This window comes from Pomacea canaliculata, linkage group LG4 (assembly GCF_003073045.1).
Source record: "Pomacea canaliculata isolate SZHN2017 linkage group LG4, ASM307304v1, whole genome shotgun sequence".
Lineage (NCBI taxonomy): Eukaryota > Metazoa > Mollusca > Gastropoda > Architaenioglossa > Ampullariidae > Pomacea > Pomacea canaliculata.
This window is the reverse complement of record NC_037593.1, coordinates 16,712,746-16,729,905: the sequence shown is the minus strand read 5'-3', so window position 1 is coordinate 16,729,905 and position 17,160 is coordinate 16,712,746. Positions and strand designations below refer to the sequence as shown.

General features: G+C 41.9%; 2 protein-coding genes across 4 annotated transcripts; both read left to right on the top strand.

Annotated features, from left to right (window-relative positions):
• The first annotated feature begins 2,365 nt into the window (after positions 1-2,365).
• Positions 2,366-6,240, top strand: LOC112561138. Its single transcript, XM_025233424.1, has 4 exons — positions 2,366-2,459; positions 3,272-4,577; positions 5,023-5,329; positions 5,611-6,240. Exons 2-3 carry the CDS (start codon positions 3,308-3,310, stop codon positions 5,037-5,039), a joined length of 1,287 nt encoding a protein of 428 aa, XP_025089209.1. The 5' UTR covers positions 2,366-2,459; positions 3,272-3,307; the 3' UTR covers positions 5,040-5,329; positions 5,611-6,240.
• A 2,352-nt stretch (positions 6,241-8,592) lies between these two features.
• On the top strand, positions 8,593-16,973 carry LOC112561135. Of its 3 annotated transcripts, none has more exons than XM_025233421.1 (4): positions 8,593-8,910; positions 13,146-14,401; positions 15,189-15,494; positions 15,828-16,973. In XM_025233421.1, the coding sequence occupies exons 2-4, from the start codon at positions 13,179-13,181 to the stop codon at positions 15,829-15,831; spliced, it is 1,533 nt and encodes a 510-aa protein (XP_025089206.1). In that variant the 5' UTR covers positions 8,593-8,910; positions 13,146-13,178; the 3' UTR covers positions 15,832-16,973. The 3 variants fall into 3 exon arrangements, with proteins under 3 accessions (XP_025089206.1, XP_025089205.1, XP_025089204.1); XM_025233420.1 differs by lacking the exon at positions 8,593-8,910 and adding an exon at positions 10,099-10,572; XM_025233419.1 differs by lacking the exon at positions 8,593-8,910 and adding an exon at positions 11,167-11,347.
• Positions 16,974-17,160: the final 187 nt, after the last annotated feature.

Genomic DNA, 17,160 nt, shown 5'->3' with positions numbered 1-17,160 from the left:
TAGTGGTCATGCGCTTTGCAGCAGCAGATCGTTCGCTCACAACTATGGTCCTCTTTAGCCGTCGGATCGTTTGATACTGTGTGCAACTTCACTGTGTGAACTTTCCTTTTGGTTTTCTATGGCTGCTAATGTGGATTTTCTTTGTGTACTTTTATGTACAATTTTTCGGCGCATTGAGCGTTTCTCAACGATTCGGATTTTGCGCGTTACAAAACTCCTTCTTCTTCTTCATGACAGGAAAAAGAAAAACCATAGAATAATAATAAGAATGGTCTCTTTAACCGGTCTTTCTTTGGCACCTGCCTCTTTATTGCGCATAGTAGGGGAAGACGGCAGATTAATGAAACTTTCGCTTATATTTTAGCAGATGGATTGCTTTGCTATTTCTGCTATCTCTTTCCATTTCTATTACATATATTCAGTTGAAATTGATATTGAATTATATGTGTATGTATTTGTACGCGTTGTATGTACATGAATTGTAGAATTAAAAAAAAATAATGGTCTCAAAACAGATCACCTTTTCATCCACAACCACACCTCCAACCCCTCCCTATAAATAGAAATAACGCGATCACACCAGCTGTCTAGCAAAGGGACATCACTAGTGGCTGCTCACTACATTGTGAAAAATGTAGGATTATCTCCCTTTACGACGCTAGTATGTATATCAATAATGTATCAGGGGTGGGGTTCCTTTTTCCTCCAAGGGACAGTTGAACATGAGTAGCATCATTCGCGGGCCATACAAAATGATAAACTGGAAAATTAGCGTTCTATATTTGGTCAATTCGTAGTTTTACCTGTGTTTTGTTGACACCTTTGCAACCTATAGACGGCCATCCTGCCTGACTGTCCTGTGAGTCACCGCACACGCCGCCGGCAGATGACGAGAAGCATCCGCGTCTGTCCCGTCACGTGCTCCTATGTGTCCTGCCCATCCCATAATGGACGTTCCTTGCTTGTCTCTTAAAATGTATATTATTATTATTCACGTAATATAAATTTGTAGCTATGAAAAAAAGGTCCTTTAGAAAGAACTTTGGATCCCACCTGCAGCTGCCTTGGTAGCTATAGAACGGTCGTTTGCCACCCCACAGATTTGATAAAACAGAAAACTTTATAACTAAGTAACTAAGTAAAAAAACAGACCTCAGAAAAGTCGAAAGGAGTTTTCACAATCTTAACCATCATTTTTCTTGCTATTGCTTTCACTGAAATTTGAGTTTCTATCTATGCTTGAAATCAAGAAGCAGTCAAACCTTTCTACGCAAGGCGTAAGTGTAAGTGCTAGTGTAAGTAGAATGTGGGAAAGACTTGGTCTGTAGAATGTTCGGCTGTTATAGTATAAAACATGTGAGTTTGAAGTGTTAGGGGAGACACATTGGTGAAGGTAGAGAGGACAGACATGCGCAGTGACAGTCACTGTGTAGATTCTGGGTGAATCATACCTGCTGTATGTTATATCTATAGTCGATCTTCCCTGCCTGGAGACGACTGTGTGGTTTTTAGCCAACTTGTGACTGCCATGTGAAGCGAATGGATTCAAAATTCTTTCTAAAGGACCTTTTTTCATAGCGACAAATTCATATTACGTGAATAATACGTGAGAAATCACAACGCGGTGTATGATGTCCTGTCCCTACAACACCACTACCCCCATCAACGACAGTTCGGTGACGGCCCTTGTGATGATGGTGACAACTTGTGCCGGCCATTCTTCTCGCTAAAAAAAAGAAAAACCCAAACAAACAAACAAACAAACAAACAAACAAACAAACAAACAAACAAACAAACAAACAAACAAGCCAAAATCAACAGTTTGAACAGATGGCGTAGGTGAATGGCTTCACTTTTGCTTCTCTTCTTATCGCAATCCTTGGTCACTTCGATTTGAGGCACACACATGTTACTTTTGTAGCTTGTTTGTAAAGCTAGTTATTAATGCCCTGGAGGTGTAGTTACCAGCTTACAAGAGAAAATCGTCAAAGGAAAGCATCACGTGGAGTGGCGACAAAAAGTGTAGAAAAGGTCGATTGGATGCACTCTGTGAAAACATAACAATGTTAATACCCAGATGCAACCCCAGTAAGACCTGATATAAGGGGCCAGCCACGCAACCACACAAGTAAGCGCTCCGATAAAAAAGACTCGAGGTCTTAATCCACACGAAACATGAACCCTGGCTGAACTCTTGTAACCACAGCTGCCAAGAGATCGATCTCACGAGCGCAGAACGTGCGACCCATCGTCGTCTGCGTCAGTGGACGTTGACGCTGTGCAGCGCTGCAATGTCGGACTGCGAACGTTTGACGGTTAGTAACAGGCGGGGGGCGCGGGGCGTGCGCACGTCAGCATCAGTCTGATGAGAGCGAGTCTCACGTGCACATCTTACAGCGGAGCAGCTTCGTCAGGGACTTTCTTAACCCGAGGCATTGTCAAATACCTGGCTACCTGTGGCAAGTATTTTACATGGCCATCATCTATAATGTTACAATCGTCCATGTTTGATAATGGGTGCTACTTGCTACATTAAACGTCTGTTCGTATGCAATGCTTGACATGTCTCTCTAGAATGTACTTAGTGTCCCATACATTGGTGTCTGTTTACCTGTGGTATCACGTCTCTGTCCTGCGTTGCTTTCGCACGCGCAAAATATGGTCAAAAGCCTAAATACTTAATAAAATCAGTGATTTTAATACGTCATCTACGGGATTATCAAAAAAATTTAATTGTGTCTGTATGTTGCCTTCTCTCTTTTTGCCTATTTTAACAAAATTTTATCTTGTATTGCCAATAGGTGAATGCTGTTATCCGTCACTGAGGATAAATTTGTCTTGTCACTCATCAAGTGTGGATGAGAGATCACTATATGTGTTGACTGTTAGCGTGGCCTGGAAATGAATTGTGTCCAGACCGAGACCTGTACACGTCCCACCAAGAAGGGGTTGGGGGTAATGGGCGTTGAACATTCGACTAAGTTTCACAAAGTTGTGCGTGGAGATAAACCAGATATTTCTGAGCAAAACTTTTAGAACTTTAGTCAATATGCTTAGTCCGTTAAATGCATTGTCCAAATTTTGAAAACGATGACACTTTGGTGCACTGGAGGTTTGACACGTCGGTAATTTGCGAACATAAGCAGAAATCAATGAAAAAAAATTAAGTTAGACATTTAGCAGATATGACTTTTCAGTCAAGAATCACATATGCCGCAAAATATTTAACAAATTTGACATTTGACGATATGTGTGGTTTTTTTGTGGGCAGAGACATTGACAAGGGTTCGATCCAAAGGGAACAACAATGGTTGGCTTGCCTCCAAACATCCGAAGACTATTGTTCAAAGCGACGCTGTTCGGGGTTATTTTGCTGGCAGTTGCGCAATTTCTGTATATCCAGAAAATTTCCCGATCGAGCCTTTCTCTGCAGAACTGTGAGGAAAGCTTAAGAGAAATCACTAGATTAAAAAGCGAAAGTGAGATATTTAATCGGACTAAAAATAAAGTCAAAGTCACTTTTCCTCAGAAGCCCCCTACACCTGAAAATCTCCATACCCCTCAGAAGCCACCACAGACATCCCCGCAGGATCAAAAGGTGCCACCTATGCCTCTCTACCGGGACCTGTTCGTCCAAGACACCTGGCCAGGTGTGGATCTAAGCCTCGATCTGTCGCTAGGAGGCCTGCCTCGGACAGTGTACTATCTGTGGTGCGGTGACAAGCAGTTCCTCTTTCGACACTACCTTGTTCTCCTCTCCTCCATCAGGATTCTTCGAGCCTCAAAGATAATCTTTATGCACGACCATCTGCCGCAGAACGACGGCAACCTCTACAACACCTGGTTTGACGAGTTCAAATACTCCGTCCCCAATTTCCAGCTGCTTCAAGTCGCTGGTACTTGTGGGAGAAAAGACTCACTGAAGGCTGTGTTGGAGCTCTTGCCGACAGAAGGAGCAATTGTTCTGGGCGAAAATGCCCTTATTCCTCGTCTGCCTACAGGAATAGAACACATGCCGTTATGGTTGGCCTTGTCTGGCGAGGACGTCAGTCGTGGAGTGCTGATCGCGCAGCGTGGCTTCAACAACACAAAGTCACATGACTATCTCCGTGACGTCAAGACAGTCAAATCCTCTTGCGTCACAGCGGAGCAGTACACGGTGCCTGTTGACGACATTCATTGCATCATAGTCGACAGTGACGTACATCCTCGTGACGTATGGCAAGGGCAGACGCCGTTCGCGGAGCTGGCTCGCTGGCTGTATTACGGCAGGCGCTCCCCGATACTTGCCCTTCCTGACCCCAGCCGACCCATCCCGCGTATCGCGCACTACGTGTGGCTGAAGGCTGACCCCTCAGCTGCTGACCGTGACCTGCCCTTCTCCAAGTTCCTGAGCATGATCAGCGCCCTCTACGTCGGGGGCTTTCAACACGTGTATGTCCATGGCAACGTGGAACCTGAAGGCAAATGGTGGCAACAGCTACGCTCGGAGAATGTCACCTTCGTCAGAATCGAGAAGCCGACTCCCATGTTCCAGATGGACTTTCCTATTCTATGGCCAACAGCGACTTCCTCAGGTATTAAGAAAAGTCTGTTGTTGTGTCAGTGGCGTAAAAAGCAGATGGCAAAGGGTGCAGCGCCCGCCTCAAAAATTATACTGAGGAGGCAAGAATGTGAAAGTCGTTCTCTGTCTGCATGGAGGTTGTCCCCACAAAGATATCGTCCTACGCAACTGTTGTCTGTGTGTGTTGCGGAGGAGGTTTGTCTCTGTTCTGATATGTGTAACTGCCTGGCTCACTCTGATCCTTGACATCTGTGTCTCTCCTTGTCTGTCCGCCTTCTTGCTGCGTTTATTCAGTTTTGCCTGTTTATCTTTTCTTTTTTTTTTTTGCCAATAAAATACTTTTATCTCCTTCCTCTGTCTCACGTAGCCTGCCGACCATTATCACATCTGACTACCACATTATCTCTTCATCAAATGGGCCTTATCACATTCTTTAGTCTTCCTTTTTTTGCTGTCAGAGCAATCCTTCTCTTGAATTACGGTGGAGCCTACATGGACACCGACGCCGTGTGGACGAGTCGGGTGCCGGACTGGTTGCTACACTACCCGGTCGTGGCAACGTTCGACTGGCAAAATTGGGACCCCTGGCCCAACGCCTTTAACCTGGGCGTCTTGCTAGCCCGACCACAGGCTCCATGGTTACGTCATTGGTTGACCACGTTTCGTCACTACCAGTCGTCAGATTCCGGCTTCACGGCCATCATGTTGCCATACCGGGTGTACGAACACTACCCCGATGAACTTTACGTCTACAGTCGATTACAGGTGAGATCTGATAATTAGACCCATAAACATTACCCTAAACTGAAGGAAGTTAGTTCCATGTAATGTGTATTGTAATATCTTTACGTTGTCAATGCTAGACATGTCAAAAGGTGTATCAACTTTTACGCTGATGTTTGTAATCCTGTATGTTGGAATTGGAAAGTCGTCATTGCATATTATGGGAACTAATATTTGGCACCGAGTTTAGACATAGTCATAAGAAGAGAAAACTGCTCAATCTTTTGTTAGACCTTTGACTAGTGGATTCAAACTGTTCATAGGTGATATGCTACTTTGAAAAATGCCATCCGACGTGGGAGAAGGACTCCTGGCAAGAGTCATACGACTGGAAACCGACGACGTTTAACGTCACAGGTGTACACGCCATACACGTCACCCATCCAAATCCCGTTGCGTCATGGGAGACACCGAAGACATTAAAGAAGGGGACCGACTTTTTTGCGGAGGTCGGCCGCCATGTTCTCAAGCAAAGCGGTAGGATGCACCTGTTACAGACCTCAGAAAGGGCATCTTTTGGTGAAGAAGGGTAGGGCTTAGAAAGACTTAGAAAAGATTAAAGACTGTCCATTAAGTTTTTATACTGTTTACTCTGAGTATATGTTTACTATGTCATTCGCACATTTTCTCAGTATGGATACATTTACTGATATTTTTTATAAGCTTTATTTACTCATGAACAGGGTTTTAAAATCTTGCTATTCACATCAGAAGACTGTAGTATGGGTATACTGTCTACATTCCTCGTTCTGAGGTACTTATATTTTTTAAGTTTATAATTGCTTGAAGTATGCCACTGCAGTGATAATTTCCTTTTTTTAAGTTGCTTATACATCTTTTAATGGAGCTATCCTTTTTAATCCTATAAATGTGCATAGAAATAAATTATAAAGGGCAAAAAGGGAGCTTTTTTATAATTTTTCTTGAGAAGTGTGTTCATGAAAGCTCGTTTGAGAAAGTATCAGTCTTATTACCAATACTGCTTCCTACTAGCTGTTATGGAAACTATCGTTGTTCATCCCACAGTATATCATAATTGTTCAACAAGTTGAACTGTTTTAATCTGCTGATTACAATCATCATAGTATGATTTTTTTTATCAATAAGCACATCATAAATATATGACATTTATTGCATTGATTATTACAAGTCCATTTTCATTCTCAAGACACATTCATTGAGTATAGAAGGGGGGGGGGGAAGAGTAGAGAGGAAAGATGTGGAGAAGGAGTGAAAGATAGAACTAGTGAGAACTTCCCAGCTTCCACTAATTGTGCTTATATTAATAATTTTTGATATGGTTTCCACATAACTTCAAATAGGTCTAATTTATTACCTACAATACTATGGTATCTTTCTATATTATATCTGTATTTTACAATCTTCAAAAAAAGGCGTGTATAGAGGGTATATTGTTTTTTGATTTGCATACATAAATGTAATATTTTGCTAACAAGATAATTAGGTCTAACACTTTGTCCAAAAAGAAACCTTCGCCCACCCCCGGTGTAGAGGTAAAAAAAGTGTAGGTAAAGGTGATTTGCTTCAGCTAACGCCTGTAGAAGCAGCTCAAGTAAGAAATAGTTTAAAACACGGAGACAGCAACCTTCGCACCCACTCACACACACACAAGCGAACACTACTTTCAAAAAGATCCCTTTGGTCTAGTGTCAGCCTCTTTTGGGAAAGTCGATGTTTTGGTGTTACAGTGTGGGCAGTAGCAAAGCCCTGTCACCTCTGATATGCAAATTACCAGATGGTGCTGAGTGGGAGAGGAACGATGAATGGGTCCATACCAGGGGCCGAGCGTAGTGACACCATGCAACTTGAAAGGGTATGAGGGAGGCCACTTGAATGGTCGAAGTATGGGGCAGCTTTATTAAACTAAATTCTATTAATCGGAAAAGTTACCTCGTGCCATTCTTTGAGAGAAAGTATTGCCCTGAATATCGTTTTTATTTAAGACGTCAGTAGGCGTCAGGAGAATTTTTAATATCCGGTGAGACTCATGCCGACCCATAGAATAACAGGAAAGGATTTGCCGGGTGAGCTCCTTCCTCGGGGTCGACTAGCGGGTGCACTCTACGATAGGGTAGAAAAGGGTGTTTGCTGGTCTCCACGGTCTATATGACCTTTGCCCGAGATAGCCATTTGCTACACATATAGGGTAGCGGGTTATGTCCACCACGTGACGAGACATGTCCATAAAGATAAAGTTTCTCCTCGCATTTGAGGGAAAGGTGGTCTCACAGCATATTACTTCGCTGTGTACTGTCCTAGCATATATCCAGTCCGTGCCACAGATAATTTTAACCACTGACCATGAGTGAGAAACTGAAAGCTATGCGTGTGTTAGTTGATTGAATGTCAAAGAATGTGCCAAAATGACTAAGCGTAGTGTTCATCCGGACAAACTCTTATAAAGAAAAAAACTTTCCCGCCGCTGGCTTCGAATGACAAGGGTATCACTAGGGTAGGGTGGGGTGAGGAATGGTGTTTTACACCGAGCCAGCAACTGAGGGTGTGTTATGTCAAAGCAACTGCTCCTGTAAACAGATGCCACCTACAGAGAGAGGACCGCGTGCTCGAGACGAGATCTGAACTTACGACTGTCAATCTTCACCGTACTGGTGAAAGGCGCTAACCGTTGCCACACCGGACCGACCTCGCCCAGAAGAAAGAAAACTTAGTTCTCGTATTATGTAAAATTATGGTGCTTGTAATATCTAAATATGTCAGCGCCCGTATAACATAAAACATTTCGGTGTCAGCCTTTTGAAAAAGATAATGTTTAAAATGTTTAACACAATTAGCGTTCAAGGTAGACATTTGAAAATGGGAGTGGCGAACAAAATAATCTATTTTAATTTGATGTAGTTTTATAAAGAAAGATGGTTGAATGTGGAAGCAGAAGAAAAAGACAGGTATCTTACGTGAAGCACTAATTACAGGTGAGAGAATGAATCAAAGGGCGTCGGAGCTACACTGGCCCAACTAAGGATCGCCGCCCAAACCCGGGTCCCCTGGTGAGGTGTTGTTGCGGCCCTATGCTCCTCGAGGAGTAATAAGGACTAAACTAAACTAATTACAGGTTTATCCTGGAGAACATGCATTGGCTTTATACAAGCTGTGGGTACTCGACAGTTTTACGGGCAAAACATGGAAACTCCTTTATGATTCTGGTGACACTGAGGTTGTTTTTTTTGTTTTGTTTTTTTTTGTTTTTTTGAGTTCAACTAGTGCGTCTCGGGATCCTTGTACGACCTTTGTGTCATCTGAGGATTTATTGAAGGGGACTATTGCACCCCTACCCAAGGGTTACTACTGGGTACTGCCTCGCCAAGTGTTCTCAGCGCAGGACGCTGTGGTCTGTTATTGTACCACCTGACTTGATGTTGCGACTCCTCCTCACTATCACCTCGTGCTGGAAGTTTTAGTTCCCCACCAAATATGTGTACCTGATCTTCATACTCGGGGTACCTTGTGAATGTCTTTTCTTTCCTTCCGCTTCGAACAGTGATCCATCCGCGCCTCGACACACAGGATAAACTTTACCAAAAACCGTAAGTACTGAGACTGGTACAAGTTTGTTTTGTTTTGTTTTGTTTCGTTTTTTGTTTTTTTCTCTCGTTTCGTTTGCACAGATGCTGAGAACTTTCAAGGAATTTTAGTATGAATAGTGAAAAAAAAAAAACAGATAAAGAGAGTTAGCGATTGTTTCAGGCCAAACACGGCCCTGAAATGTCACAAAAATCTTTGAAACAGTTTCAGATGAAGAAAAATATTATGAATTTTTATTGTGTCTTCTATCCACTCTCTAAGGGATTTCTTTTATAAACCATGTATCGCTTGCAAGATAACATTTGTATATATATATATAGATGTTCGCATGTGCTTGTATTGCAGTAGTGTGCATTTCTCTCTAACCTGTATAATGTGCTTTGTCTAAAATGTAGATACTACAGAGTTTGTATATAACTCATTTGTGTGTCACCTACCTGAATAACTTGATGTTCCTCAAATGAATGCATTGCAAGGTGTGTACATTCATAGTTTTCATTTTCATGGTTTTCAAGTCTCTTCTCTCAAACCATCAGAAAAAGAAATTTTAATTATGTCAAACCTAACAGTTGTGATTAGGTTGTCTGCAGACATTTTTAAGGAACACACTGGTATAAAAACATTACTGGTTTACATGTTGCATTTTGTAAATTGCACCCGTTGTAAGAACTTTAGAAAACCAATATCAAAAGCAAAACCAAAGATACTTTTACAATTAAAGCATCATTACTTTTATTTGACTATTACAGTTAAGACCAATATTTACCATATGCAAATGTATTAGCAGCATTTGTGGTATTCATATATTCCTGCTAAAGCTATGTAGAGAGACATAAGATTCTACCATTATTTAACCACCATTTAACCAATATTTACCTGATAAAATTTTATATTACATGCCAGCATATTATATTTGTAATTTTTAATTTGACACGTAAATAAATGTGAAACTTGGAGTGTGCGAGCAGAAACTTTCAAAACAACACAGGTAAGAAAAAGGAGTTTCTTTCACATTCTAGTTGCCTTGTTATACACTAAGGTTAGTTGTAGAATAATAAAGAAAAAAAAAACTATTCCAGGGTCTTCTGCAATGACTCACCTGTCTCCTGAAACAGGTTTGATGCCATAAGACACCAACAACAAAAAAATTACCCTTAGAGTGAAGTTAGATTATTTCAGAAAAAATGGTTGCAAATTCCTCATTTATTATGGTTTCATCGCCCAGGATCATATTTTAATGAACTAGTAAATGTGACTATCAGACACTGGTTTCTTCTCAACATGTCACTTGCGGAGGGAGGAGAACTACTTTCCATTCTGTGGCCGTTGCAACAGAAAAAAATTAAAGAATGATGATTTAACTTAGTGAACGGACTTCTGCGGTCGAAATCACCGCCGATTCTGTGTAAGCGTTTAGAAAAAAAAAGAAGATTTGAATTCTGCTAGTCTCACTAATAAGAGTCTTTCGTTTCCTATGGCAACGTCCAAACAGCATTTCACAGTTCACTTAGTGCCGTGCGCAAATCAGAAAAGAAGGTCGAAGGTATGTGAGCGGTTTAGTTTCTTCCTTTCTTTCTGTGACTGTGAGCGTCCTCTACAGACTATACTACACCATTCCAGCTTCATTAACGTGGATAACGAGCGATTGGAATCAAGGAAAAGTTGTAAGTATGACAAAGTCACTTTACAGTTGTCTGCCGTTAGTGAAGTAATAATTGTAGATATTGAGTTGCAGAAACACGACAAAATTATGACTAAGCCTACATAGGTGAAAGAGTCCGGCACGGTGTTTTAGTGTCTGGCTCTTCCACCTTTACTGTGTGCTGGCAGAGAGAAGATTTATCGGCTGCCATTATTGTCAACATTTTCTTCTACAGTGAGAGGAAGTGGTCGGGAGGGGTTGAGTGGTTTTATAACACGACAGTGATGTTTTCCGCTTATTTCCTTGCTTTTATATTTATATTCATACTCAAGACAAACCTGAAATATTATCGCAGTGTTCTTTCAAACAACCTTACCTCAGATCTCCAAAGAAAGGCATTCAGTCTTCCTATAAAACCTGTTCAAAACCCTTTGATTACCTACAGAGGCGTACTACTCATCTTAAGCATGCCGAAAAAACAAACATGTACCACATGTTGATAGTGCTTTAGCCACAATATAATACAATTATTTTTTTAAAAAAACCTGTTAATTCAGATATCAACCACCATGTTTGTACATATTCTAACTATTCTTTGTGTTTATTGCCGTGTTCTTAATTAATCTAATTTTTATTTCTACTAATTACTCCGAAGGCTAAACGCAAAGAAACTATGTCTTACCCGAGAAGTTTTGGCCGGGACAAGTCTTTACCTGACCCCAGAGGTCATGAGAGAAAAGAGGTCATTGGCCGGGTGGGAAGGATCTGTCACAATCGTGCTTCGTGCAGAGACTGGGGTGGATGTAGACTGTACCCACAGAGGGTTAGGTTATCGCCAATACAACACCAGGTCGAGTAGGACTTTCTGTTTTTGGGTGGAACTGCCATACCACACGGTGACAGAGAATGTCAGTCCACTCTGTATCACCGTCCAGAAATTTAATTCCTTCTTATGCCAAGTTTTGTCAGCTGCAGAAGAAAGTAAAAACGTTGCTGGACCTTCTTGACAGTAGAAACTATATTGACTTCCCAACTCAGATCTTTGGAGATGATGGAGCCCAGAAACCTAAAGTGGTTGACCTGAATATTATAACGGGATCGTGTTTATTTTTAAATTTATCCCAACTATTATCAAGCATGTAAACTTGTACAAACCTGTGGCTAATTATAAAATAGCAGCTTAAAACAGGAGCCTGCTCCGAACAACTGATGTGATGAGTCTTTTTCAAGGATATTGAATCAGAGAAGATTTGTCGGGTAGTGCTGTGTACTGGTAACTTTCCCTTGCGATAAGTCAAACCTATACCCTGACAATCAGCAAGTAAAGGAGAAAATAGACTGTATCAATCAAACACACAAATATGTGGCCATACTCCTAAACACAAACTGTCTAAATAACAAAGGTTGGGTGGGTGTGACTTAGATTGTTTTACTCAAGCTAAATATCACAAAACTCCATGAATAGGTCACACTGCCTCCAGACTTCTTTCCTGAGGATTCAGTTCTGTGTGCGATTTGTGTTATTAATGAAATAGCTTTTGAACCGATCTCATTAATGACAAAAAATATACGTTGATGTTCATCCCATCACTCTTCATTTATGAGCTCAGAAAGATGGGATGCTGATGCTGCTACATTAGCTGATGCTCGCAAAACTCGAAAGGAAAATGCGAAAGTGAATTCTAGACATGAAGATCCCAGAGATGACAATACATATGAAGCTGAGCCCCTTGATAACTAAACCTAGTTTAAGGCTATATCATTTTTAAAATAACTGCCAACACTTATGTTGGCACGTACTTTTTGAGGTCGAGGTATTTTTGTAAGTCAGACCGGATATTGCTCATCCTAAATATTCTTACTGCTTGAGTTTTACTTCCTGTGCACGTGCACATTCCGTGTTTCACTTTCTGGAGATGGGCCCAAGATTTTCGTGCAGTGTGCTTTGACTTCATGGGTAGGCCGCTTTCTGAAAAAAAAATTCACAAAACAGGGAGACCCATCTTCAACACTGTTATCAAGAGCGGCTAAAAAGGTAGAGAGTTCTGTCTCTGCCTTTGTTTTAAAATATTCAGTAAATTCTGCTTCATGTTGATCTTGCCATATATACCAAACCTCATCTTCTAAGTTAATTGTGTTATCTATTGTAATACTACAGTCGGTACATGAATATTGTGATAACGATACGGAAATAGTCTGATCATGGACGTGTATTGATGGACTGATGTCTGTATGCCGAGACTCACTCTTGGCCTCTTGCGAAGTGATCCGCTGTTAGTCTCGGCGAGCCGGAACAAAGAATGTGAATAAACCGGAAGCTATGTCGTCTAATGCCTCGTTTTAGTACATGTAGTTAATCTGAAATGTGAATAAACCGGAAGCTATGTCGTCATTTTATCAGCTAACTGCCATCAGTCCAGGGATTAATATTAGTTCGTGTTCTTATTGTCCACATGCCTTTCTGAAATGAGGTCAAATGTTGAGCCTAAGCAGAGGATATAATCCACAACAATTTCGATTTATTTAGCGATGAATGTAATTTCTTCCTCATTCCCGCTTGATCTACGCTAGCAATAAAATATCAATTCTTTGCAGAGCTGACAAGGGTCCGATCACCAGGCAACAGCAATGGCTGGCTGGAATCTGAACTACAAGAAAATACTGTTGAGAGCAACGGTGTTCGGAGTTGTTTTGCTGGCAGTTGGGCAATTTCTGTTTATCCAGAAAAATTCCCGATCGAGTCTTTCTCTGCAGAACTGTCAGGATAGTTTAAATGAAATCGCTAGATTAAAGAGCGAAAATGAGAAGGCTTGTCTGACTCAAAACAAAATCGAGGTCCTTCTCCCTAACAAGCCCCCGCAGGATCAAAAAAGGCCGCCTATGCCTCTATACCGGGACCTCTTCGTCCAAGACACCTGGCCAGGTGTGGATATAAGCGTCGGTCTGACGATGGGAGGCCTGCCTCGGACAGTGTACTATCTGTGGTGCGGTGAGAAGCAGTTCCTCTTTCGACACTACCTTGTTCTCCTCTCCTCCATCAGGATTCTTCGAGCCTCAAAGATAATCTTTCTACACGACCATCTGCCGCAGAGCGACGGCAACCTCTACAACACCTGGTTTGACGAGTTCAAATACTCCGTCCCCAATTTCCAGCTTCTTCAGGTCTCTGGTACTTGTGGGAGAAAAGACTCACTGAAGGCTGTGTTGGAGCTCTTGCCGACAGAAGGAGGAATTGTTCTGGGCGAAAATGCCCTTATTCCTCGTCTGCCTACAGGAATAGAACACATGCCGTTATGGTTGGCCTTGTCTGGCGAGGACGTCAGTCGTGGAGTGCTGATCGTGCAGCGTGGCTTCAACAACACAAAGTCACATGACTACCTCAGTGACGTCAAGTCAGCCAAATCCTCTTGCGTCACAGCGGAGCAGTACACGGTGCCTGTTGACGACATTCATTGCATCATAGTCGACAGTGACGTACATCCCCGTGACGTGTGGCAAGGGCAGACGCCGTTCGCGGAGCTGGCTCGCTGGCTGTATTACGGCAGGCGCTCCCCGATACTTGCCCTTCCTGACCCCAGCCGACCCATCCCGCGTATCGCGCACTACGTGTGGCTGAAGGCTGACCCCGCAGCCGCTGACCGTGACCTGCCCTTCTCCAAGTTCCTGAGCATGATCAGCGCCCTCTACGTCGGGGGCTTTCAACACGTGTATGTCCATGGCAACGTGGAACCTGAAGGCGAATGGTGGCGATTGCTACGCTCTGAGAATGTCACCTTCGTCAGAATTGAAAGGCCGAGTTCCATGTTCCAGATGAACTTCCCTATTCTTCCAGCCAACAGCGACCTCCTCAGGTATTGACAGTCCATAAAATGTCTTTCAGTGTGTGTGTGTGTGTGCTCGCTTATATTTTTCTTACAGATGTAATGGCCTTGTGACTGTAGCTTGGCTCATCAGGGTTAGGATGTGTACACTCTATTGAGGACTTTACTAAGTATTTGAGTATTGACTAGATGATTTACTGTACTAGCGTCTAAACTCAAATAAATATGAGGTTAAGAGGTTGATATTAAAAACTGACATTACATATGGTAATTACAAATTGTTTTTTAAGTGTTAATTGGTATAACAAAGGAAACCTAGCCTCTCTTAAAACAAAAGGAGATTTACGTTTCTTAACAATGACCTTTTTGAATCTGTTGGTAATTCCACCGTGCAACACAATTTTTGTAACAGATGAGCAGATAGGTAACTTTAGTGTGCTGAATTCAAGTGAAGGTTTCCAGTTATGGGTAATAATGTATCGAAATATGCAATCTAATTGCACAGTTGTACTTTTTTTTAGGAAATAGTTCATGGCATTAATCCAGTGAGCTTGCCAGCAACGTTGTTAAATGAAAATAATAACAAATGATTCCGCAATGATTTCATAATCACTTAATTGCTCCTCAACATTTGTTAGTCCTCTTGCCTATCTACCTTCTTGCTGCCTGTGTTCAGTCATTTGTCTGTTCTTCCTCTTTCTCCGTCACTTAGTCTTTCTCCTCCTTATGTCTCGTACAATATGCCTATCATTATCTCCGCTGACTACCACTATCATGAAGCCGCTCTCATCACATCGTCTCCCTCTCGTGCGGGCAGAGCCATCTTTCTTTTGAATTACGGCGGTGCCTACATGGACACTGACGCCGTGTGGACGAGTCGGGTGCCGGACTGGCTGCTACAGTACCCGGTCGTGGCCACGTTCGACTGGCCAGCCTATAACTCCTGGCCTGACTCCTTCAACCTGGGTGTCATCATGGCCCGACCTCAGGCTCCCTGGTTACGTCATTGGCTGAGCGCGTTTCGTCACTACCGGCAGTCACATACAGCTTTCACGGCCATCCAGTTGCCATACCGGGTGTATGAACACTACCCGACGAGATGTACGTCTATACCCGCTTACAGGTGAGAGCTGATAAATAGACCCACATTATTATGACAAAGTTAAAGAAGACAGCAAAAAAAAAAACAAAAAAAAACCAAACAAACAAAAAATAATAACAGACATCAGCTGAGACTATTTGTGAATTAGATGTATGTGCTGATAAAAGTTAATTCACAAGGTGTATCCTCTTTCATGATACTGTTGTAGACCTCTATTCCGGAAATGGAAGGTGGTTATTGCATATTCTGTAATGTAATAGCTCACACCCTAGCATTACCCAGTCATAAAAAGAAAATTGCACTTTCCCAAGACCTCTAACAAATGGGGTGGGGTATTTTTGTAATAATTCATAGGTGATATGCTACATCGACATATGCCACCCGACGTGGGAGAAAGACTTCCGACGTGGCATGAACGACAGAAAACCGACGCTGCCGTTCAACGTCACAGATGTACACGCCGTGCACGTGACCTATCCAAAGCCCGCTAAGTCATGGGAGACGCCTAAGAAATTAAAGGAAGGGACTGACTTCACTGCGGAGGTCGGCCGCCATGTCCTCAAGCAATCTGGTAGGATGGATCTGTTATCATAAGACACTGAACCTTTTTTATGCCGAAATCCACCACATCATCCTGAAAGGAAGAATGCATGTGTGACCCTGACAGTTACTTTCTTTCTAGCGTTTGACGAAGTGGTGGGACGTCGGCTAAGTAACTGTCCTTGAACTGCTTCTCTAGATGTGTACATCAATGTAAATGTTTAATCTGCGAAGAGATGCTACTTTTAAATAATTGGGTTTTTTTTAATAATTTGATTTGTTTTGTTTGTTTTAAACTTAAAAATGAAAGATTCAGTTTTAGTATATGTATGTTTGCTATGTGCACATTATGTCAGTACAATTACATTTACTCACGTTTTTATAAAACCCTATGTACTCATTTTTTTGTATCTGCTTCTATTTTTTAATTTTAACGAAACCGAATAACAGATCTGTTACAGCCTTTTAACACAAAAATTAAAGATTTGTCAGTGCTTTTCTATAAAACTGTTATTATAACAATAAACAAATATCTAGTTAAAATCATTTACCAACTCATCCCAGGGAAGATCACCAAGGATGCTGATCACCTCAGTAAAAATAATTCCCTACAAATTAAACTCTTTATAAACATCACTCTTGGCGCACAGTAATTATCTGCATTGTTCTCTCGTCGTCTTCAGTTGCACAGAAAGGTTTGTGTAGTTCAGTCAGTCACCGGCCACACACTGTCTTTCAAGTACACGAAGTCCAGTCATTGGTCACGTGAACACAATCCAACCAATAGCACAGTCACACGGTCTCGTATAAAACTCCGCAATCACCTCACAGTTGACTTTCATTGAATGAATAAAACTTTCTATTCTTCTCAACTTTCTTTAAACGCGTTCCTCCATCGGACAGCAGAATCACAATGTTAGTGTTGGTGTTTACTCAAAAAAAAAATTTCAAATGGTCGTCTTCTATTTTTAGCTCCATGTCGACATGTCCCGCTCCTGTACTCCCCACTCTCTGACGTAAAGAATCTGTTGACGTCATACATATGCATTCAGGCTATTAATTTGACGTCATTGACACGCATTCGTTCCGCTACAAATGCTACTATAAATAGTATTACTCATACATGTTTATGTTCTTAACAATACGA

Excerpts from the sequence above, each read along its gene's own strand:
- LOC112561138 (XM_025233424.1), top strand. The coding sequence starts at position 3,308 with ATGGTTGGCTTGCCTCCAAACATCCGAAGACTATTGTTCAAAGCGACG.
- LOC112561135 (XM_025233421.1), top strand. The coding sequence starts at position 13,179 with ATGGCTGGCTGGAATCTGAACTACAAGAAAATACTGTTGAGAGCAACG. Across the intron at positions 14,402-15,188 it reads GCCAACAGCGACCTCCTCAG|AGCCATCTTTCTTTTGAATT; the intron begins GTATTGACAGTC and ends TCGTGCGGGCAG.